The sequence below is a fragment of the Urocampus carinirostris genome, chromosome 11 (genome assembly GCF_059441175.1).
Source record: "Urocampus carinirostris isolate Australia breed hairy pipefish chromosome 11, RoL_Ucar_1.0, whole genome shotgun sequence".
NCBI classification, from domain to species: Eukaryota; Metazoa; Chordata; class Actinopteri; order Syngnathiformes; family Syngnathidae; genus Urocampus; species Urocampus carinirostris.
In genome coordinates, this window is record NC_142359.1 from 28,520,652 (window position 1) to 28,545,788 (window position 25,137).

At 38.0% G+C, this 25,137-nt stretch overlaps 1 protein-coding gene across 9 annotated transcripts; it reads left to right on the forward strand.

Annotated features, from left to right (window-relative positions):
* Window positions 1-24,893, forward strand: elavl2 (ELAV like RNA binding protein 2). Of its 9 annotated transcripts, none has more exons than XM_088346645.1 (9): window positions 1-353; window positions 5,109-5,203; window positions 10,462-10,549; window positions 11,603-11,846; window positions 12,906-13,009; window positions 14,543-14,696; window positions 17,542-17,767; window positions 20,367-20,405; window positions 23,295-24,893. In XM_088346645.1, exons 3-9 carry the CDS (start codon window positions 10,478-10,480, stop codon window positions 23,620-23,622), a joined length of 1,167 nt encoding a protein of 388 aa, XP_088202771.1. In that variant the 5' UTR covers window positions 1-353; window positions 5,109-5,203; window positions 10,462-10,477; the 3' UTR covers window positions 23,623-24,893. The 9 variants fall into 9 exon arrangements, with proteins under 9 accessions (XP_088202771.1, XP_088202776.1, XP_088202769.1 ...); XM_088346649.1 differs by having other exon boundaries at window positions 4-353; window positions 11,606-11,846; XM_088346650.1 differs by lacking the exon at window positions 5,109-5,203 and having other exon boundaries at window positions 17,542-17,728.
* Window positions 24,894-25,137: the final 244 nt, after the last annotated feature.

The window sequence follows — 25,137 nt, forward strand, 5'->3', positions numbered from 1 at the left end:
AATAAATTTCCCGGCAGGACTATGTTCTTTTTCAAAGACGTGCTCCTCTGTGCGCCCGCTTGGCAATCAGTGATGCCGTCTATTTGTGGTGCCCACCTGTAAAAAGCAAGAGGCAGGCACAAGCCAGGGTTGCTCCCGTTTTTTTTTTTTTACTTTGGTTCCCTTTTCTTTTTTTTATGTGCACCCCTCCCTCTCCCCCCCCCCACCGGGTTATTTGTGTTATGATTTAATAAATATTATTTCTCCATCCTCATTTTATGTCGTTTGTGCTTTTATGTTTGAACTTTAAAAAAACAAAAACGAACAACGTTGGCTACTTATTTGGACGTCCGTAACTTTGGTTTATAAAAACGGTAAGCTGAAAATATTATTTGCACGTTGTATTGTGTCTGTGAGAACAGCGGACCGTTTTTGGTTGCATGTGAACGCCGCGTGGTGCGTTTATGGTTCGTTGTTCAGAAGAAAGAATGGGAGTGCATGGAAATTTGCTTAACATCTTCGTGGACTTTAGGTTCTGAATTTTCTGTTCAAATACGGCACTGATAGTTTTTGTTATTGCGAGTTTTCTGACAAACATCTGCTTTGGGTGCCTTTTTTAGTCACCAGATTGACTATACAGTACATTATTTTGTGATTCATTAGCAAATTAAATTCAGCCACATTGCAATGGCAACTTTTGTCATTGAAGACTTTTAAATTAGACATTTTAATCATGTTTTAAATGTTGCCATCGTATACACTTGCGTGTCTGGACAAAGGTCTGCTTTAGGTGCATTTTTCCAACAACCAAATTGCCGATGGATCACAAATTAACAAAGAATCCAGACTAGATTAAACCAGCTCTATCAATTTTCACTTCTGTCATTTTAGACTTTTTAGCCATTTTGATCATTTTAATAGTTCATTGTATACACTTGCGCCGTTTTATGTAAAACGTCTGATTTGAGTGTTTGTATCAACCAAATTGTTGTAAATCACAGATGCAAATTCGGCTGTAGTATAAATCACCTTTTTATCGGTTGTTTTTGTTGTAATTTTAAATCGTTTATTTTTCAACGTCGCCCATTGTATACACCTGCTGCCAATCAAGTAGTTATTCAATTTCCGGGGTCAACGCTGCGTCCGTTTTGATTGGTCAATGGCCTGATTAGTTTACTTAGGTCAGCCGCGAACGCGCACCGCCCCCCTTTCGCCTGCACGAAGACTGCAAAGTTGAATGAGAGTAACTCTTAACACGCTACGTCGCTTCAACACTTAACGGTAAGACACCATTTCGCGTGCAAGTGTCAAATCAGTGCATATAAAAGAGTTGGTGGAATTTCATGTGGAGAATTCCGCTGAATCTTTTCAGTAGCGATGTTAGCCGTGAGCCTAGAGGCCGGCGTCCATTTGCAACAAGGCTCGCCCACTGACCACGTTCATATATGCGCGCTTCAAATGTTTAACACATTTTCTCTCCCCACGATAATAATTTTTCAATTGAAGTCTAATTGTAGAAAATATATTATTGTAATTTAGAGAAAGTGGGAGGGGCAGTGTCTTTTAAAAACTGCATATTCGTGCATTTAATGTTAGCGGTGAAAAAAAAGAAATGCGAGTTATTGTGCTGTAAAAAATGTCATTGTTTGCCTTTTCTGAATTCTAAAGTTGCTCTTTTTGCTTAGTCGCAGGAGTGTTCGCAGGTGTTTGACAGCCATCTAATTAGCTTCGTGCATCTGAGTTTTTATACTCGCGATAACTTAATGTTTTCGTCGTTTAGTTCTTAGATTTTGACATATCTTAAAGCCCCTTTTCCTCTCAAAAACGGGATTACTGGAAATCTATTAAAGTACATCAAACGAAATTGTTATCTGTTGTTAGAGCTGTGTACTCGACCGTAATCTGTTCGAGTAAACCCCACTTCCTCCCATGCTATTAAGTAGATGTATTTGTTCCCATGCATCCCTAAAAGCCTAAAATATGAATAAAACATGTACCCAAACGACCATTAATACCCCCAATATTAATGGAATTTGTATCAAAATACTAAATATTTTAATGTGCGCTTGAATGTAATGACGACTAAATGTAGCCCCGTAAAGCAGTCTAACCGTGCAGGGAAATACTTCGCACACTTAAGGTCTCCTCTACTCTACTACGCCATCGCGTGGACAGGAAAGGGTTTAACGTGCTTGGTGCATGCAATAAAATGGTGAATTGCAAATCATGCTCTGAATTAGAGGTAAAATCGGGACTCAATAATCCAGCTCAGCCTCGGCTAGCGTTTATTAAACCCTGCTGGAACCCAACCAGTTAACATGATTTGAGGGACCGAGCCCGCAGCAAACTCAAAATTTCATATTTTATCTGTGAGGACTTGGGAGGAGGAGGGCTGTTTTGGCAGACTACATATGAAACACCAATATCAGGACAGTAATCAAAGTAACGTTAAGAAATGCATATGTGTAGTGCCCCTGTTTGAACACTCGATGGCGCTTCACATATTGCTAAAGTTAAATGCCAGAGCACGACCTCGTACTGTAGTGCAGGGGTCTCCAATGTGGTGCCTGTGGGCACCAGGTAAGTTTTAAGAAATGTATCAAATTGGTAGCCCTTCGCACCAATAGGTAAAAAGTTGACTCCTGCAGTAGTGCTCAGTTCCAACGACTGAGCAGTCAAACCAATTTAAAAGAAATATAAAAAAAGTTCACATACAAAAATAGGTCAAAACATGGGAACATCTTTGTGACAATTATAAGATTTAACCTACGTTGACTGGTAGCTAATGTAAGGTAAATGATTAATGCATAATGGGTTTTTAACAAGACTGGTCAATGGTAATGCAACTTGCTCTGTGTTTTTTGGTGTGTAATTCAATCTGTATTACAAATATATATATATATATATATATATATATATATTTATTTATTTATTTTTTTTTCCCACTCATTTCTGATTATAAGTAAATTACTAACTTTAGCTGTTTAAACAACCATCGCTGCAAATCGAGGGCTTTACAAATTGTTCAATCAGGTCAAACAAAATAAGCTAAATAAAACACACCGTTGTAGAAATATTTGTAGACTCTGTTTTAAAGATGGAGTTGAGAGGCAAAACATGCAGGTAATTTTTGTAATTATAGCTATGCAATTGTAGCTGAAGTATGTTTAAATGTTTCTGGTGGTTTTTCTCCGACATTTAAGACGAGAGGCAGTAGGAGGTATGAAAATGTGTGGGGGTTTGTTGTGTGATATTCAATGTTTTTTGTACTTTGAAATGTCAACGCTTTAGTGCAAGGTTCCGTCCTTGAATGCTTGTCAACGGATCTCATAGTTGCTCTCGTTTTCTAGTCCGTGTGTCTGTTGCCCTGATGCAGAGAAGTAGGCCTTGTGTATGCATGTACAGATGTTATCGAAATGATACGTTGCAGTTTTATTAAAATGTGAAATGTCTTTATTTGCAAAGCAATCCTCTCCATGATTTGCAAGAAATTATTTAATATAAACACCGTTTAAGCTTAATGTAATGTGACTAATACATGTTAGAGGTGTGTAAATTCGAGCGTTAACATTTTGCCAAACTTTAGATGGGACAGTTAGTATATTTAGTGCCACCTCGTGGTAAGAAAAAGTCTAATTAAAAAACAGAAGTCTTTTGAATTAAAATCAAAAATACATGAACAATCACATACGTATCAATTTTTAAAAATACTTGTGGGTGAAGAATTAAGCGTCATTTTACACAAGAGCCCCACCTAACGGGAGCTGACATTTTTTGCTACGCGGACCCATAAACCTCGTAAAGACTGGGCATTTTTGTCACCGAGGCCCCCTAGTTTGTATTGTTACTTGTGCATCTTGGCACTTGTTTTTTGATGCACTGCAACTCGGGTCTCCACCATTTTTGGAGCTAATCCTTTTTTTCCTCGTTGGGGCATAGCACACACAGTTTGATGTGCATTTATTAAATACTCAACCACTAGAATAATTATTACTAAATATCAACAACCCAGCACTGTTATTTTCAGAACCGGTCCATGGGCACCTAAGCTGTCCTTAGTCGGCACCACATTGCAGACCCCTGCATTACACCATTCATCAACATCTAGTGGTCAAATATTACACACTGTCCCTATAAAGGCATTTAATTAGATCCTGAGTCGTTATCTTGAATTCATTGTTCATCTTGATATATTCCCAGTTGTCAGTTGAGTCTCAACATATCAAGAGAAGTAGCAGTACGAGCCACGTAGTATAACCCAATAAGTCATATCTTGGCTGCAAGTGCTGCAGCACCATGAGGCTATTTTCGGTCATCACTTGTAGGTCTTTTTCTCCTGCTTCATCTTTCCCCTCTCCCCCTTTTTCAAGGACACACATGCCGTGCGGCAGTTCGTCACGCACATTCTGTCAATAGCGTCCTCGGCGGAGGATTCGTGCCTCCCTTGCAAAAAGTGCTGGGTCGCATCAGCGCACGCTGAGCTCACAGTTTGCCTCCAGGTCGCGCTTTAACGAGTTCGCCGCTTAGTCACAAACGCCCCGCTACCGAGCTTAAATGTTTACAAACAAGAGCATGACTATTAGCGGACGAGGCTTGTGGAAAACGTGCATTACGGTGATCCCTAAGCGTTTAGTTTCTAAAATAAGGCTGCAACAAACAATAAAGTACTTACAAATTTAATTTGTTCTGGGAGAAGCATCCTTACATGAATACTTTGTAAGTAGAGATGCATTTTGAATGTAAATGTTCAAATCCGTTCAAAGCCCTGCAAAAGTGCAGTGTATTTATTTCATAAGAGCATCGTAACATGTAACAATTACATGTTAGAACTACATTACAGCTCAATAAACATAAAACAAGAGGCACATAACAGAAAAAATGAATACAAGAAATAATAAAAATATTAATTATTTGCCCCGCATTTCTTGAAAAACTGATCCAATGGCGTCTGCTTTTTCCGGCTTTTGTCAATCTGTCAGAAATGCGCTGGGCAGACATAATGAACTAAAGCCCGACCTGTTAAGTATTTTTCCGAATTATTCCTTTCCACAAATTTCGACACTTCATGGAGATTTGCTAAAATGTCTTTCATTTGGGCTATTTGAACTATACCTGCGTCTTCCTACCAGCCTCCTTGCCGGAACCCCTCCACATCCTCGTCTTTGAACTCCCAATTGTGACATTGACACGAAGAGCATGCTCGAGGCATTAGTTTCCCTTTCAGGTACTTTGTAACCTGATTTTTTTTTGTATGTAGACACATTCACAAGTAGAGCTATTACTGTAGTCAACTATTCAGAATATGAATCGGATAATTACTGTTTTCTTGAATTTAGCATAAGGTTGATTTAATTATGTGAAAATGATAACACAATAACATCGGTTCTGTAAAAATACATCTTTATTGAACTTTAAATTTGTACAAAAATAAAAATGCTCCCTAAAACGCATTAGACACAATGCTCGGTCAGTAGAGAATACACCAATTTTTAAACCTCTGTCCAATTTAGGACAGGCATTTTATTAACAAATTTAAATCAGATAAACCTTTTTTATCCCTGTAAACCCAGAATAGAATAGAATATACCTTTATTGTCATTGTTACAAAATGGGTTAACATATTGTGACAACGAAATTGGGCATGACACTCCAGTTTTACACATTCATAGTGAGGTATGAGCCAAGAAGATAAAGGAATAGAATAGAATATACCTTTATTGTCATTGTTACAAATAGGCTAACATATTGTGACAACGAAATTGGGCATGACACTCCAGTTTTACACATTCATAGTGAGGTATGAGCAAGAAGATAAAGGAACAGAGAAGATAAAGTTATAAGACAAGGGGGATAAGGCTATAGTTATAATTTACATGGTATTTACACAAGAAATGTCGGCATGTGGGATGTTACATACAGTGTTATCGTGATACCGTTGGTATTGTAAGGGTTGTGCAATATTGCATTTGGTGCAACAGGCTCATTTGGGACAGTAAATAAAACAAATATGATGTGCATTTTTGAGGTACATTGAGTGGTTCACTGCAAAATTTGTAACAAGTATGTAACGGTTTAAAACTGTTTGATTTCGTTAACAACTGCTGTTCTTCGGACTGCATGCATTTGATTTCAATTCTGTTTCGTGCATGGTCTGGCATAACACTCAAGCACGTATAGAAAATTATACGCGTAAAGAATGTACTATGCATGCCATCAAAACTGTATTGCTTTGAATGTTATTTGAATCTTACTGAAATTTCATTCAACTGTTCGTTTTGTCCTTTAGATGTTTGTCAGAGATACTACCAATATATGCACAGTCTGTGTTAGTAAATTTGCAAGTAGTATTTTTATTCGCTATATCCAGGCTAAAATTCTCCCCAACTTCAGAAGTTTGGTATGTGTATTCTATGTTGACACAGACATTTATGCATGTTTGTTACCGCTCGAGACAGAGACACTATTGCGCATCAGCGACTCTCAGCAGAGATTACTGTGTATTCATGCAGAGATGCCTCTGTTTGAAAAACATGTCTGACGAAAATGGTCAACAATAAAATTCATTCTCGACTACTTATCATTTTTTCTACAACATTGACTAATTGCAGCCCTATTTCAAAATAAGCCTGTAATAGGAGAAATCTGAGACATTATTATTATTTTTTTTTCTTTCTTTTAAACTGTACGGATAAATACTGTGAAATGCATAGAAATCAGAGAAAAAAAATCATTTACCAGGCTCAAGCATTCTACAAATAAAACTACTGTAACGATGTATTTATTCACAACGTGTGACTGTTATCTTTGGGACTTTTAAGCCAATCAGATTGCAGAGCACCATGCACAATGCAAAATGGTGAACTAGTGAAACTGAAATGGATGGGATCACTGTATACACACACCAGGGTTTACTCCAGAAACTATTTTTTTTTTTCCAAATTCCATTTGTCAATTTCATTACATCACACTAATTGCCTGTACTTGACAGTTTCGTTTCATATAAAAGTACAGTGTATTATCTAGCGGCTCATAGTGGTTAAAAAAGTAATTGTTTTGAATAATAAATACATGAAGTAGCATATGAAAATGTTTTTTTTTTTTTTTTTCTATACATGTCAGAGAAGTTTTCAATACTCCAGACGTGAGCCAGAATAGTTGTCCACCATCTTGGTGCTACAACCCCCCTCAAAAACGAAAACGTTGTAACACTGGACAAAAAAATGAGGGAAATTGTGCGGTCTGGTCACTTGGTCTGTTTTTCAGTTGCAATACAGCGACATCTATTGGTCAAATTTTACAGTGGGTCTTTAACGCTCCAATTATCATATTGTTCAAATAAACAGTATCAAGTTTTTGTGGTTACCACGGCTCAGGAAGTCAGAGGTTATTCATTCTTTTTATTACTATATGAAAATGTTTTTTCACTTTAACTCATTTTTCATCTTTGTTTTTAAGAAAAACAAAACAACCAAAATACTTGAAATGAGCAAAAATAATCTACCTGTTGAATAGACTTTCCAACTTTTAGCTTCATTTTAGTCAAAAAACATCAATTGAAATCAGCAAAATTATGTGCAACATTTTTCCTCATTTTATTGTTGATGTTCAATCCAACTGCTTCATCAAAATAAATTATTTTATATATTTTTCTGTAATACAGAAATTATACTTAAATGATCTGCAGGTGTAACATATTTTTTACTATGTTCTAACCTTTGTTTTTCATTAGCCAAGAAAATAATATAATAGCAAAACGAGGTCTCACGGCACACTGGTTGAAAAACCCTGGCATAATTCTCTGCCATCAATCGCCAAGATCCCATCCAAGTGTTTATTCATTTAATGAAATATTTGTGCTTGCAAGCGGGACGGTGGCCAATGTTTGTGCTTTTGCGGCAAGAATAGAAGGTGGAATATACGCGGGACGCAGATTGAAGGGAATCTGCTTCTCGAGACAGGTTTTTTTTTTTTTTTGTTGCCTTTTGTTTTTTGATGGCAACCATGCCAACAATCTCTTATCTGTTAAGGTGGCAATTGTTGGGAGAAATGCTGACAACCGATCGCCAAGATTATGCTTTATGAATAAACATAATTGGATTGCTGTCAGGTGCACCGAATTTGCTAGAAAAAAATGGTCTGAACATCAAATTTTCATCAACTAGACAGCACTGCATCTCATTCAGTTAATGAAAGTCCTTATTTTGTAGTCTTAAATTTAATATTTTCAGCTGCGACCCGTATGAAGGCTACATAAAAACTTAAATAGCTCCCCAATTTTTTTTAATTTTTATAAAATTAAGTGTGGCCATCCAATTTTAGGGCCTGATTGATGAACTAATGCTATGGTAACGGCTCATCATTCAGCCTACTTAAGCGTGTTTATGTTCTGTCGATCACACACATGCTTGATTCAAAAATGTGTTAATAAAGAGCTGAAATAAGTCTCCATCTGAACTTGCTTGCTTTAAAAAGATTACACTTTTTACGCTATTTCTTAATAACACACACACACACACACAAATTTTCTACCATAGATTTTTAAAAATCTTAACGGTCTTGATTCATTGGCATGTCAACTCAGATGTTAGTGGTGTTGCCTTTATTTGCTTGCCTTTAAAGTTATTCTTCCCACTTCTGTGGCTCTGCCCCCGTTTGCCTATCTAATTAGAAGGCGTGGGGTGGTTAGCGTGTGAAAAGGAAGGCAGGGGAAATGGAGAGAGAGGCTCGGCTGTATCTGAGCCTAAATACAGGGTTTCCGCGGATCCTTAAATTATTAAGGCATTAAAATTATTATTCTAAAAATAAGGCCTTAATTGATTTAAAATGTCTTAATCCAATTTTTCAAAGTCTGAAAAATGTGAACACATCAGCTTTACATTTGTTTGAACTGAAAAGATTTAGTAGCATTTATCAATTGTATTGTTTTACTATTTCACTGTTTAAATTTTGTGACAATCTCACATTTATGGTTTTCCATGTCTAAAACCTCGGATAGTTTTTCAGATGGAAAGTTTTCAACTGGATCCAAATGTGATTTTATAAAAAAGACAGTTTCAAATTGCCTCTAATTGATGTGTTCTTTAACTAAATTTTTTATCAACTTTCTTATATTTGATTTCAAAAGGCATTAGAAAATTATTAATGTCCTGAATTGAACTTGGCTTACGCTGTAAGAACCCTGAAATAATCAGCCCCTCGAATAATATAAAATGCAGATATCGATAACCGTCAAATTCCCAAATGTCGGTGCCCATAATCGGCCCACTTACACATACAGTGGGGTAAAAAAGTATTTTTCACCATCCTGATGTTTTGTTTGAATATTTTACAGTTTGTTTTCAGATTATCAAACTAATTTTAATATCACACAGACAACCCCATTAAAAGCATAAGTTTTTTTTGAAATGTTGATTCAATGAAGATTTTAGTTTTATTATTATTATTATTATTATTATTATTGTATTTTATTATTATTATTATTATTTTTTTTTTTTTTTGTGCCTATACGAAAAAGTTATTGCTCCCTGCACCTAATAGCGAGTTAGGCAGCGATAACAAATCAAACGTTCACGATTATTGGTAGTCTTTCATAACCCTGTGGAGGAATTTTGGCCCACTCTTCTTTGCAAAGTTGTTTCAAATCTTCCTTATTTAAAGGTATTCTTCACATGAACTTCCCTTTTAAGGTTACACTACAGAATCTCAATTGGATTTACAGCCGCACTTTGAATTGGCCACTCGAACAGTGGTCAGCAACCACCAGGCCACGGACGGGTTCCAGGTTGCACAAAAAGACTCGCCTTATTTTAGAAAATAATTTTGCATATTTTTTACTTGTACTGTATATAATGCACAGTTTAACCCACAAAAGAGCTCAAAATTTGGGTGTGTGTTATTCACGAGGTTTTATGGTCTTATATTACAGTGTTTGAGCAATGATTTATCAGTCGATTAATATGGTAGAAGCACCATATTCTAACCTAGAAAAACTAGGGATGTAGATGACATGGCAAAAGGCATTAGATTTGATCTCATGCTCAAAATGTAAATTTTGTCGTTAATAGTTAACGTCAATAAATGATTTCAAACAGGGCCCCACAAATTCAACATGTTACTGCGAAGAAATGAAGATCAGATAAATCCAATACTTTTCCTATTCCTTCTACATCCCAAGTGGTCGTTTTTTAGTTCAGAGTGCCTTTAGGCTTATTACTGTTTTTATATCATTATTTATTATTATCTACATGGCCGGGCTGCGAGAATATTGTCATGCATTAACTTCTGCTCGAGAAAAGGTTCCGAACCGCTGCTTGAACATTTTAAACTCGTAACAAGCTTTTGCATTTCAGCAGCTTTGTGGTTTTTTTTCTACTGTCTCAATTTGAATGGTAAGCCGACTTGGCAGTTATGGCTCGAGATGGCCGCCAATTGTTGCCTGCACTCTGTGCTTTGATCTGACATAATTCTGTGTGCATTTTTCAGACAACATCTCACTATCATGGCAGTCAGACTGTGTGATGTCGCTTCTCTTCTTCGAAGTGGCACGTGGGCGTCTGAGCCCTGGAACGGGGTGTGTGCCGCGCCTTTGGTCTTTTGCCTTACACATTCATGTTTTTCTCTGCCATTCTTATACTGCAATCCCATAGACGTTATTGGAAAACAGAATACACAGTGAAATAAGAAAGAACTGTAAAGTAGCCAATACCTTTCTACATGCGGTCTGCCAGCTCTTTCGGTCGTTGCTCAGCATTAGTTGACTAGGGATTAAGGATCGCGGCCGCAGTTCCGGTTAGGTGGCCAAAGTGGCACGTTTAGGTGGCCAAAATGGCACGTTTAAGTGTCCTGAACAGAAGAAAGGGTGGGAACATACTGGGACCAGGGTTATGTAAAAATCTGGGGATTAAACGCCCTGACCCTCATTTTGAACATGCGCTCTGTTGCCATGCATTACACATTTGATCTCCCAAGCCCCTGCTTTTAGCAATAGTCTCCTGAAGAAAATGGATCGCGACCCACAGTGCAATTGATTTTATGTTCGCCAGAACTTCTGCGGGTCCACAGTATGGGATTGCAGATAATGTACCATGCCGCAAAATTGCAGTTCATTTTATGCAGAAATAATGACAAAAAAAGCTGCCTTCCTATTCGCAGCAATATGCAATCAAAGATAATAGATTGTTTACAAGTGCAGTTGACTTTTTAGTGGACTGAATGACTAAGCCGCCAGGCCTGACAAAAGTATGCTCTGCTGGTGTCAACTCATAGTAGTGTGCAAATGGGGATAATGGAAAGAAGCTGCACAAGTTTAATGAATTTCAGGCGGAAATGACGTTAAAAAAGAGGGTCGCTAGGCACAACAAGAAATTGCTCTCTCAACACCACTCTCAGGAATAGTCAACTCTGGATATTGGGTTGCGGCCACAGAGTGCCGTTCAATTTAGGTGGGCCAGAATGCCACATATCAGCGACCTGAACTGTAAAAAGTGCACTCCGCTTTAGTGCATCCAAGACACAATCAGCCAAGCAATATTTTTTTTAACTTTTCAAACTACTATTTATCACCCTACAGTGGCGGTCTTTAATTCTTGACACGCTCCTTTCTTGACTCCTCCATCCCGTTCAGCAGGTGATAGCTGCCATGGAAACGCAGCTGTCCAACGGGCCCACGTGCAACAGCGGCATCAATGGGCCATCCAGCATCTCCAACAACTGCTCCTCGCCCGTGGAATCGGCCAACCTGGAGGACAGCAAGACCAACCTGATCGTTAACTACTTGCCCCAGAATATGGCCCAGGACGAGCTCAAGAGCTTGTTTGGCAGCATTGGAGAGATCGAGTCCTGCAAACTTATCAGAGATAAAATAACGGGTAAACCTGATTTTAGAAAAGGATTGTTTTCAGGATTTTAATTGTGCTGGAAATAAAAGTTCACCTATAAGACAGCGCTTGGGTTGTCACAATACAATTCTAAACAATACTTGTGAAAACACTCCATAGGTTTTTCAAGACAATTGCGAAAAATAGGTATTTAAAACAATGGACATAAAATAACAGAATGGTATATAGCCGATGCATTTCACAACCTTGGAAAGCACTTTGAATTGTCTTGAATAATAAAAATATCGATTGAAAAATGGATGCATGATTAAAAAGGGCAACAAGGAAATTACCCCAAATTAGAAATGCTAAGCTCCTTGGGGGAGGGGGGGATAATTCAAATATATGAATGAATAAATTTGACCTCCAAGCTGAAAATATCAACTTTCAATCTCTCACAATAATATTCGGAACCTGATTTTTACAGACCATATTTTTTTCTTTTTCACTGATACCTGGACTTGTATTTTTCATTGTTAAGATCAAAATTGCTTTATTAACCATTCAGCAGTAAAAAATTGAGGATTTAAGTATTTGACTTGAATAAATCAGTGTTTCCAACCTTTTTTGAAGGCACTTTTTTTGTTCAGTAAGAAATCACCAAGATTGACTGTATGAAGCTTTTTATATAATATATAATCATGGCTCAGCTTGAAGATTTTGCTGCCATTTTGAATTTTACTATATTTTTAGTATGATTTTCATGTTTTACATTTTTACTTCTACAAAAATAACATTATTGAGACTTATTACGAGCGAAGATTGTTTGCTTGTGGAACATTTTTTTTAATTCTTAAAACTAAACTAAGGCAACATAATAATTTAAAGACAAAAAAAACATGCTGGCACTAATCTGTAGAATGGGTTTGACTGACTGCATCAAGACTTTTGAGTGGAAAAAAACCGCTATGCTCAAAAAAGGTTGAGAAACACTAAGCTAAAAAAATCATTTACATTTTAAATTAAGGTGAACAAGTGATGCTAATTTTTTTCTTGACAAATCACATGGTGTAACTGTACTAATGTGATTTAATATATTTACGCCTGCAGGGCAAAGCCTCGGATACGGATTTGTAAACTACGTTGAACCCAAGGATGCGGAAAAAGCCATCAACACCTTGAACGGCTTGAGGCTTCAGACCAAGACCATCAAGGTAGAATGTCATCACAAACGCATTTAGTATTCAGGAGTGGCGCCATAACAAGGATGGAGAAAAACCCACGGCGCTGAGGGAAAGTGGAAGCTTATTGTTAATCTGGGCACACAAGTGGAGCACAACTGTTTCTATGGTTTCAATGAGCTGTACAAGCGCCGCCATGCATTCATGGGGTGGTGGCGGCCATTAGCATTAGTCAGGTGGAGTTGTAGTCGTCACGCCTGCCATGCGCTGCTTGGGGAGATTAAATTATTATTTCTACACAACAATGCAACTAAGCTTTTAAAGTTTTTCTATATGTCACACCTAAAAAACAATTGGCCAGAAATTTGAAAGTGCGCCTTATAACGTAGTATGCCTTTTATATACCATATACTTTGATTTATGATATTGGAAATGTATACAGTAATTAAAGGTATGCCCGAATAATACTGTCTTTAAGCAATGGTTTTGTAATTATCGATAAAATCAATAAACATCTCTGACCTAAATTGCAAAGCATTCTATGCAACAGTCCTTCAGACTGTGTGGTAGTCAGTCTCTGACCTTTTGACAGACACCGCTTTCAGCCAATAGAAAGCTTTAGTTCACGGTCCACGGCCCTCATTAGCCTATACAGGCGGGGATCGCCTACTGTAGTTCCAAATATCTTCAGCCAGTAGTAACCAAATCAAATGATTGACACATACACTGGGGGTGTAATCAAATCAGAGCCGGAAATGAAGGTGGTTAATGCATGTTTTTTTTTTTTTTTTTACCACCATTATTACGTGCTATCGTGCACAATCATTGATCGACTTCTAGAAAGAGAATTCAAACCTTTTAAAACTTCCATATTGTCCGAAAAATTTGCCAAGGTAAAATACACATTTGCAAAGTTTTTAGTGCTGTAAACTGGTTGTCTCCAAATGGCCACTTTCAGTAATGTCTAAACCTACCCTTTGAAAACTGTAAAGTACAATGTGTAATTTTTCAGATTAATCATATTTGACAAGGTACCAGGTAAGGCTCCAAGCTATTGTCTCACTTGTTTTCAAGCTAATATCATGCTACAATCATCTGCAGGCATTTAATTGCAAAAATCAGGCAAGAATACAATACTATTTCTGTGTGGTTCAACTCAGATTACTCAGCATTGCCACTTGCAGTGATTATTTCAGTTTGGGACAAAACTTCCAAGTTTTACCTTTCAAAAGAGCCCATACCTGTTGATATTCTCCAAATGGTTCAAGAACCGCCTTTGATTTACTTTAGGTACATCTTGGATTGTGATTTTTATGCAAATTTTACAGGAACGTTAAGGGGTTTAATAAGACAAAAGTCAAATGTGTGTTTTTTTTTTTTTTTTTTTTCCCAAGAATGCACCTACCAAGTTTTTCCATGTAGGCCTGTGATGTTTGAAGTGTGTTCATTTTCTCAGCTGTGTGGCCCATCTTAATTGATGTTTAAGTGGTTTTGCAACTGGGAAGATTAATATACTGGCATAAATGTGAATCCCCTAGTGCTTATGTGCAAAGTGTCTGCCCTTAGGTGTCCTATGCTCGTCCGAGCTCCGCTTCCATCCGCGATGCAAATGTGTACGTGAGTGGCTTACCGAAGACAATGACTCAGGCGGAACTGGAGCAGCTCTTCTCACAGTATGGCCGTATCATCACCTCGCGCATTCTAGTGGACCAGGTAACAGGTGAGTTGGGAGGTCTTAAAAAATATATAAAAATTAAAAAAATAAGCCACGATCTTTTAGTGGGTCACTTTCATAAGTTGATATTAGAAAAATTAATGCTTTTGGTAATGTTTGTAGATAATAGTCCTACGAAATTTTACTGGAGGTTTTGCAGTATGCCTTCCAAAATCGATGGATAAAGTCAGGGGTGGGCAAACGTTTCGTTTGGCGAGTAGAATCGGGATAAAAAATTTTGCAGGTCCAGGAGTAGAAATATTTTTTACATCCGCCAATAAAGTCAAATAATTTGGAAATGAATGAGGAAAAACAAATTGTAAGTACATAGTATTTTTTTCATAAAGTTGCTATTTCAGAAAGATGAATTTAATTTTCTGTCCTTTTTTGGGAAACATTCCGTTCATGCAAAAAGATAAAAAAAAAATGATGATGCGTCTCTAGAATACCAGCAACGATATGCATTTACGAATTAACAGGAACAAAATGTGCATTTGTAAATCTATAACAGGGTTTCCAACCTTTTCAAAGCTGAGAGCTACTTTTTTGTTACTATTTTAAGCAAAGGGGACCTAGTTTGATATGTATTTCCAAAATATATATTCATCTTATTACTATGTTGTTACTATGTTATTCCCAGTTTAATTATTGGAAATAGTGTTCAATATTCAGTCACCCACTTCTGTCTTTAATAAGAAAAATGGGGCTAGCTCAGAATTCACCTTATTCCGTAAAATTTTCTTAATACAGTTTTACCCGTTTTTTCATTTATGTTCCGAAAAGATCCCATCCATCTCACCATCCATTTTCCGCACCGCTTATCCTCATTAGGGTCTTGGGTTGTGCTCGAGGCCATTCCATCTATCTTTAGGCAGTGGGCAGGAGACGCCCTGAACTAGTTCCCAGCCAGTCAACAGGGCACATAGAAACAAAATACTAGCTCAGTCAAAAAACGAATCCATGATTGGCAAATCCATTAAGTCAAAACTATATTTTTTTATTTTTAATAATTACACAATTAAATACTCTATCATACACTGGAACCAAAGTGCAAACCTTTTTTTACATTTAATAATTAATAGTACTAAAACTTTTTTTTAACTACTGTACTGTCAATATAATGAGCAGTGAGACTGTTGAGCCTGTCAGAACGCAGAACACAAGACATGAAAAGTAAAGCCTGATATAGCGAGGGATTACTGTATCTTGATATAAAAAATACCTAATTTAAAGAAATGCTTGCCCCGAAAATGCTGCCAGCGATTTGAGTGATGGGGACACTGTAGATGAGACGCATTAAATCGATACATTTTTATTAGTAGTACTTTTGAACCATTTTACACATATTTTCATCCTTAAACATTTGGCGGGTCTGATTTAAAAAGCCTTATGGGGCTGCCTGTGGCTTGCAGGCTGCCCACACCTGTGTTAGGTCGACTTGCAATTTTGAAAAGGTTACATTTTAGTTGATTGCGTGTGGGAGGAGCACGGCTGCAAAAACTCAAACTATGCTTCAGCTCGCTGTCAAGCTCGGTGCATGCCACAGGGCGACTCAAGTAGAAGACACGCATTTTGGGCAGTCACAAAATAATGCACGTAGGCACTCGTTCCTTCTGGTCTCCTTCAGAAAGACCAGAGAGTACATCCATTTGCAAATGAGATCTCTGCACCTTTTTTTGTTTTTTCGTCATTATTTTTTATCATTTTTTGCCCCTGAAGAATCAGCGAGAAAAATGACACAGCGGGGGACTGCAAAATGCATCACGGGTGTATCGGTGCGAAATACCAAAATGTAATTTTCCAGCCGAGAAGTTCATAAATATGCATGCAGTGGGTAGAATATGAAATAGGATTGAAGGAGCCAGGACACGAGTGCTCTACGCCACTGGAGCGAGACCTGTGCTGCGGGGAGATGTGTTTGGATGCGGCTATTTTTCTACTGTCATGTGAAGCCACGACACTCCATCTTTCATCTGGAGACTTGCAAAGCCCAGCATTGCAATTATGTGTCATTTTATCATCGTCATGTCACTGATCTGTAAACATACTATTTTTTTAACACACCTTAAAAACCTCTCAAATATTGTACCTGGATTCTATGATTTTCATTTAAAGCTCATATGGCAAAGGTTCTCTACGACCCCTGAGATCTCTGTTCACGACTGTTTTATAAAGGAAGAATCATGTTTATTTTTGTACATCAGATGTCCTTAGCAAGTAATTTTTTGGGTTAAATGATTTTTTCAATCCATTTCTTTTTGAAATATTTCAATTATGTAAATATTAGTGTACTTTCTTTCAAGTCAATTTAACCCACATTTGCTAAAATAGAAATTGAAGGACACTGAGGGTTCCTGAATAATACCAGCTTCTTTGATTTTTTTTAATGCTACAGGGATTTTTATCGGGGGAAAAAAGAACATTCTGCCTGTTAAAAATTGAAGATTACTGACAAAGCCGTAATCTAATATATCTGAATAGTCTGGAATATATTAATTGTTCAATTAGTTTCACCAGACTGCTTCATTTTAAAAAACATTCAGTGGCTTGCATGTCTCCTTTTGTTGTTTCTTAAAATTGTTACTTTTGTTGCAAGTTCTTTTTTCAAAAAGTGTTAGCAGTGATCTTTTGTAAAAAATGTCACAAAATACTGCAAACCAGGTTATTTGTATTGTAAAATTGCAGAGAAGTTTACTATGGCCTTCGTTTTATCTTAAAGCCAGATGTACTCATGAAAAGAGCCATAGTTTCCTATACCCTGCTCTATTTTGTTGTAAACTAGCAAATCGTACCTTTTTCTAAGGCCAAATCTTACCTCTACAAAAAATTACCAATTGGTTATGTCGCGCAGGTCTTTCTAGAGGGGTAGGCTTCATTCGCTTCGACCGGCGAGTGGAGGCCGAGGAGGCCATCAAAGGTCTCCACTGTCAGAAGCCGCCCGGAGCCGCCGAACCAATCACGGTCAAGTTTGCTAACAACCCCAGCCAGAAGACCAATCAGGCGCTGCTGTCCCAGCTGTACCACTCGCCCAATCGAAGGTACCCTGGACCACTCGCACAGCAGGCACAACGCTTCAGGTAAAGAGGGCACTGCCACATGAGCGCAAAATCATTCATATTTGAAATGGTACAAGGCTTGAAATTGGCTTGGTTTTTGGCAACTTACCAAAACGTGTTTGAATAGCAAAGCTGAGAATCAGACGCCGAAAGCTCAGTTCTACACTAATCGCCTCATTTAGCTAGTAAATGGTCTGCCTAAAGTTGGCGGTAAGGGCAGACCAACCCACTGCTGGCAATGGGTAAAGACAATAAAAAATGATTCCTGTTCGCAAAATGGGTAGGAAGGCAGATTGCAACAATCGCATTCCCTAATTCTAATAAATATTGATAAGTCTTAAAAGGACCCTGTATTGTTTCTGCGAGATGTCGGGGCCTTGTGTTGTGCATCAAAACAAGTACCGTATTTTCCGCACTATAGGGCGCACCCCCAAAAATAGTTTTTGGCCCTATATCTTCCATAGATATGGCGCACCGGATTATAAGGCGCTACAATGGGAACGTCGACAAAACAGTCAGATGATTCAGTCAAACTGATTACCCCCTTAACATTCCCAAAGCTTGCAAGGAAGCAAATACGTGTCGTAGACACGTGCGGATGCGGTGTCCGTACGATGTCACTTAAATGCGTCATTTCAAATATCATTCGGAAGGTTAAAGTCTTGGAATTCAAGAAATGCCAACCATTCCTTACTTTCTATTTTCTTTTTCGCTCCTAACTTTACTGTGCATATGACGATAAACACTTGGAATTGAGTTTAATTCACTCAACTCATCACAGCAACATCAAGATCGTTCTAAAACAAGACACCGGGAAAATATAAAGCCGCATAACTCACCTAAGTTCTCACGTTCAATATTGATACGCAATCATGGTCTTCTTACAACCGTGAGTGTAGTAAATCCAGGAGAGTAAAATGTTTTCAAATACAGACTAATGAAACATGTTTCTTCATGGCGAAGTTTAGCAAGCTTGCTATTCAGTCATCTTTTTCGGTCAATTGCAGGGTTTGTTTTGGCCCTCTAGCGTATCCAAGGCTCCGAATAACTTTAGCCAATAGCGATCGAGTCAAATGATGATTGACACATTGGTTAGCCAATGAAACGCCGGTATATAAATCCCAGCATACACTGCAGACTACTCCACGTTCGGAGGAAAATCGAGTCGGCGTAAGTTGCGAGACCTTGCGAATTTAATATTGAGCCATATATAAGGCGCATGGTCAGCTTTTGAAAAAAAATAAGACTTTTGGGTGCGCCTTATAGTGCGGAAAATACGGTACTAAAAGCACAGGGGAAAATACAATCTATAAAGACTCTTGACAATTTTTTTTTTGCCAACCTTGTGAGAATTTGGGGGTTATTGGATATCCTTAGCAGTAAGATGGTGGTGGATTTTGACAGCTGCTTCCAGGTAAGACATGTAAAATAAAAATTTCTCAACATACAATAACTTTTTTTATATGATCATGTATTTTTATTTTATAAAGTTAATTGTTCAACATTAGGAGGTGCCTAATAATGCATTGTCCCTTTAAGGCTTTTAGGTTGATGCATTTGATGTAATTAAAATATGCAAGTTGGAAATAAAATCACTTTTTTGCAAAATAGAACTATTTCGAGCCTTGTACTTTTTCCTCAATTTGCCACTGGATCTCATCTCACACGTTCATCTACATTAGTTCATCTCATTTCAATAGTTCTCACTCATCTAAACATTCAAGTGTTACTTCAATTTGTTAAGAGGTTGTTCAACATTTTGAATGTGGTTAAATTCATTGACTAAGAATCTCCAGTACAAATATCTACATACCAGAGTATCTTACGTTTTTTTAACCTTGTAGTTTGTGTTGAATTGTCTATACACCCAAAAGGTCAAGAGTAATAATTGATATAAGCTCGGCAATGAAAAACGTTTCATGCATACAATCAAAGGCTAGTGTTTACAAAAGACCAAAGAGCCACGAAGTTTTTTTAGTGTTTTTGAGATAGCAAACACATTTTTTGTCATTTTCTAAGAACCACTTTCAACCTATATAGGTGCTTCTAATTTCTCCTAGTGAGAAAAAAATTTACAAATAGGAACATTTTCTACCCTTCCCGTTATTCAATTTTCACTAGTATTTAGCTCTTTATACAGTTTTAAAGCACTGAAGGTTTCTGAAAAAGTAAATTGATGTAGCTTAATCATTGAAAAATATTAAAAATGTATTATTCAGTGTTGGTCTTCTCATTTAACTTGTATTTTTTCAAAATCGTTTTTTTTTTCATATTAATACAGTTAATATGTAACAAATAACTCTGCTGATCAGAAACAGTAGTGAGGCATTCATTTTTTCTGCCTCTTAAGACTCGTTGCGCACACCTCAGCCCCAATCAGTAGAATGAGTGATAGTATTTGCAAACTAACATAAAGTCAAGCCATCCAGTAACTGTTTTTTGTTCATTGCATAGACTTTTTTTCCTTTACAAATTTGCTTCAAACTGGCTGAAAACACGTGAATAATTGGGTATCGACTAGGGGACAAATCCGAACAAAATTTAAATTGCATGTGATATATTGTCGGCATCACGCTGTCAGCATGGACGCAATTTTGACGCGCTTTTCTCCGTCTCTCAGGCTGGACAACCTGCTGAACATGGCGTATGGCGTCAAAAGGTTTGTGCTGTTTTTCTATTTGGTCGAGTGACTGTTTAATTCATTTTCTTGACAAGCGAACCTGTCTCATGACTTTTTTTACACACGGTGCTGGGCGCGTCATTGAAAAAGATAAATTAGTTCATTTAAAGTTAAGATTACTGGAAGCCAAAAGTAGTGCATTACTTGGAAAGCAACCAGTTACAAATGATCAAATACTCTCATTGAGGCTGACCTATGACTGCTTATTAATAGCCACATATTAAAAGAAATGGAATAGAGTCCCAGGGGTGGCCAACCCGGTCCTCAAGAGCCGCATGTCCTGCATGTTTTGGAGGTTTCTCAGATGATGCAAATTTTAAGATTGTTTGCAAGCTGTGCGGGAGCTTGATTATGACCCAGGTGATTGGGATCACCTGTATTTGAACAGAGAAACTCCAAAAACATGCAGGACATGCGGTTCTTGAGGACCGGGTTGGCCACCCCTGGAATAGACGGTGTACACTAACCTGAGGAAGCAAAGAAGCTTTTTTATTTCTTGGCCTGTGCAACCGTGAGAGCTTGCAAACTAACTGTTGAGACACTTAATATCACATTTATTGGTCTCAAAACCCCTGTAATATTTGCATTTGAATTTCTGGGTAATATCAAGAGTTGTTTTCCAGGCATGGTGTATTGCAATTTGGTGAAATTTTACCAATAAATACATCAGAATTTAGCACGCTTTTCCTAAAAGACCCCTCCACATATGCTACCTATAATTTGCTCCTGGTGATTCACTATTAAATGTGTGGATATAAACTCATCCCCTGATTACACTATTGTATTTTAAAGTTCTAATTGTGGCTTGGATTCGGGTATATACAGTGGGACAAATGGCTAAAGGGAGAAATGGCGCATCTGCATGCTCCGTTCTCCATGGTGACTGTAGTCATTTGCATTTTGTTGGTAGTAATAAACATCCCAGCCTCGCCATGTCGATCCTGGCGGGATGAGGGCAGTTTATTACTTTATTAGCCGAGAAGGAAGTGTCAATGGGCAGAAAACATTGCAATTAAAGTATTTTTAAACATTAGCGAAGTAACGACAACTGAGTTACAGAATGTTATCAACTCGTTACTCTTAACACTGGTCAGGATTGGGTAGTTTTGCGCTTTTCCCTGGATTGCAACTCGTTGCGCCTTGTACAAGTGCACCCGAGCTCACCTTGATCTCTGCTGGACTGCCCCCGTTCCCTTTTTCAGGTCGCTTGCGTCAGACGTCTTTCAGTAGCCTAGCGAAGCTCACAAAAGACGCAACCCCTCCTTTCTGAGTCTTTGTCAGACAAGCTCTCGCCTCACCTGTCACGGTGGATGTTTTGCACAAGGCTAACTGGAGCAACTCATCTGACGTGACGCTTTCTGGAGATTCTGTTCATTTTTGGGGCGGGGGTGTCTTCAAGTGTGTTCAACAGAGGCAGACTTTTTATTTTGAATTGGCATTGGAATTGTCTTTTTTTGTTGTTCATCACAACAAAGTGAACCTTGTCTACAATGAGATTAGACGTGGCACCCATGTGCACATGTTGTAAAGATTTGAAACAGAAAAGAAAAAAAGAATCTAGGGATGAATAGGCAAACATTTGTCTCTGCCTTTTTTTCGTTGGCCTGGCTGGAAATTGAACGCCAGGCGTAGCAAACAAAACACAAACTATTGGACCACAATCGTGTATAACTAAATCAGTGCTTAGTCTGCCATGCTTTTTTTTTGGTTGAGCTGTTAGCAGCCAATGGTGTCACAGCAAGATGAAGAAAGTCAGGTCCCTTTTCCTTTTGGCGGTGGATTTTACGGCGGTTGTCCTTGTCTAGGCGACATGTATTGCTGGAACCACAGGCTCTCGCATCTTCGAGATTCTGTTGTGACCCTGGTCAGCTATCCTGATCCAGGCCTATGCCTGCACCCCATTTGTTTGAGGTCTCCTTGGGTAGGGCCTCTGGTGTGGAGAGCAAGAGGGGAAGTGAAGCGCTTGCACGTCTTTTAAAGCAAAGTAGTTTACTGCCTTTCAAGTTCCCGTTGATGCCTTTCAAAAAAGTTTTTTTTATTTTGTCAACTGATGGGCAATAGGCTAATCTCATTTTGGACATGCAGTGAAACATTTCCTGGCATGAACATGTCACAGATGCAGATGACCTATCTTTTGATCACAAATGTACAGTTGGGGGGGATTTGGGTTCAAATTTTTATTACACTACTGAAGAGCTCAGTCACTTGCCGTAGGGGTAGTTCCTTGGGTTGAGTTACTCGGGGCCTAATCCCTACAGTGATATATTTTTTTGTTTATACGGCGCATGGAATTAAAACTTCCATAAGAGCTAGGGTTGCATGATAAGTACATTTTAAATTAAAATATTTCATTGAACAAATTTTATGACATCAGGTTTTCTCACTAAAATCCATTCATGAACGGTCACTGTGCTGCTGCGCTCACTCCGAAGTAGCTCCTTTTTCATTAGCTAGGCGGCTAGTTAACTTCCTAAACAGCAGGAGTGCACTCGCACACCACCCGGCTTCTCAAAGGCAGGATAGCTACCATATGCAGTATTGCAACTATGCTTTTCTAATTTTATCGACAGTATATTTCTGGCTAATTTGAGTTTTTTTTGTGTGCGCCTTAGTCTGAAAGATATGGTACTTTTTCATTGTTAAAACCCTTCATTACATTCGTTCCAAATTTGTACAACAAGTATTAGTTGGCATTACTTTGTATTTTTAAGTGATAACTTTGATTCAGAACTACTTTCAACCCTAAATTGACGCTCTGTAATGCTACACTGAAAAACCTTTAAGAATGCTCTATCCATTCGTTATTTTGCAGCTGAGATATTTTGAAGGATTAATTAAAGACAATACGGTGCTTGTGGTGTGTCAAAGCAGGTTCTCTGCCATGGCCATTGACGGGGTGAGCAGCCTGGCCGGCATCAACATACCTGGCCACGGCAACGGCTGGTGCATCTTTGTCTACAACCTGGCCCCCGACGCCGACGAGAGCATCCTGTGGCAGATGTTCGGGCCCTTTGGGGCCGTCACCAACGTCAAAGTCATACGTGACTTCAACACTAACAAGTGCAAAGGCTTTGGTTTTGTCACCATGACCAATTACGATGAGGCGGCGGTGGCCATCGGCAGCCTCAACGGCTACCGGCTCGGAGACCGCGTGCTACAGGTCTCCTTCAAGACCAACAAAACCCACAAAGCTTAAAAGGTTGCCAACCACCTTTGTCTTCTCCGTTAGCACTTTTTGTTCCGTGCTATACAGCCGCTTTGTGTTTTCATCCCGGCATTTGTTTGTTCGTTCGGTTAGCCACGGCTAATTTTACCCCTGATCTGTTTATTTTTGCGCTCGTTTTCATACTCTTAAGTTGGTTTTGTCTGCGCTTAATGTCTAACGGATGAAAAGACAAAAAAATTCTTAAAAGCAAGTACCTTGCCAAAGAGCGCAGAAACCTCTTTGATGTGGGTTTAAAAAGCGTCTATTTTTATAGAGAAGAAATTTGGAAAAACTTTTTACATGACCTAAAAGATAAATAATTGAAACGAAAATATTTTGTCTTCGGGTAATCTTCGTATGAACACCTTGTGAACTTGACGAGAAAGTTCGCAGCAGGAGACATTGACTGCGCAATCGGTCGCCTTTTGCCATCTTTCGATATATATAGCCTTTCGATTTGCGGCGGCGAGGTTCAAAAGCAGAGCGCTTCCGGACCGACGCTCCCCAATCTATGGAGTGGTTGTGTTAACCCACTTTCCACTCCCTAAGAGGCGTTTTTTACAATAATTGAAAGTATACGAAAAGTGTAAAGTTTTAACTGCTTGGCCAAATTCTACTTTGAGTTGGGGATTCTGAATGGTTTAACTCCTTAATTTAGTATGCCAAAAGCGTTTACTGCGCATTTAATTTCATTCTGTAAAATAGTGTCGCGGAGAAAGATTTAAGAAAATTATACCGCAGAGCTTGTATTTTGTTTTTGATGTAACCATTGTAGATATGTGGTTAAGTTTTTCATTTGTTCATAGTCACATTTAATACCTACATTATGTGGCACATATATGAACCCGTTTTCAGTGGCCAAATATGTATAACGGATGACATAGTCGTCAAAAATTGGGTATTAGAATTGATAGGTTATCAGAATAGTGATATATGTATATATATATATATATATATATATATATATGCATTATGAATATCTTTGCAACTCTTGTTCAGCATATCTTCCCGTTTTTTTTTCTTTTTGCTCGTGGTTTGTTTTGAGCTTTGAAAATTGTAAAGTCTAAATTGTTTTGTTTGGTTGGAACACAATAACTTGGTTTGATCTTTAAACAAGGATGTACTTGTTTTGTTTTGTCTTTAAATACTTTGGAGTTGAGTTACACCCGCCCTCTTCCTTTCCTGCTTCCCCTCCCAAAATCTTGCCTCCTCCTAATTAAGTACATCAATAAAATAAAGTAAAAAAAAATGAAGGGAAAATACTGTATTGTCTTGAGTGTTTCAATGCACTGTGTGATTGTGAAGAATAAATGTCATAAGAAAATGAATTGGAACAATCGCGTTATGGATAAAAAGATTGTGAACAATATCAGACAAGACACTTACGGATGAACGCATAACAAAGACTTCAAATACAAAAATTAAGTAAAAGATTAATATCAATATATTAACTCAATTATTTACAAGGTATTTGCATCTTAAAAGCACGATGAATTATGGTCAATA

Excerpts from the sequence above, each read along its gene's own strand:
- elavl2 (XM_088346645.1), top strand. The coding sequence starts at position 10,478 with ATGGCAGTCAGACTGTGTGATGTCGCTTCTCTTCTTCGAAGTGGCACG. Across the intron at positions 14,697-17,541 it reads TCTAGTGGACCAGGTAACAG|GTCTTTCTAGAGGGGTAGGC; the intron begins GTGAGTTGGGAG and ends TATGTCGCGCAG. Across the intron at positions 17,768-20,366 it reads CAGCAGGCACAACGCTTCAG|GCTGGACAACCTGCTGAACA; the intron begins GTAAAGAGGGCA and ends TCCGTCTCTCAG.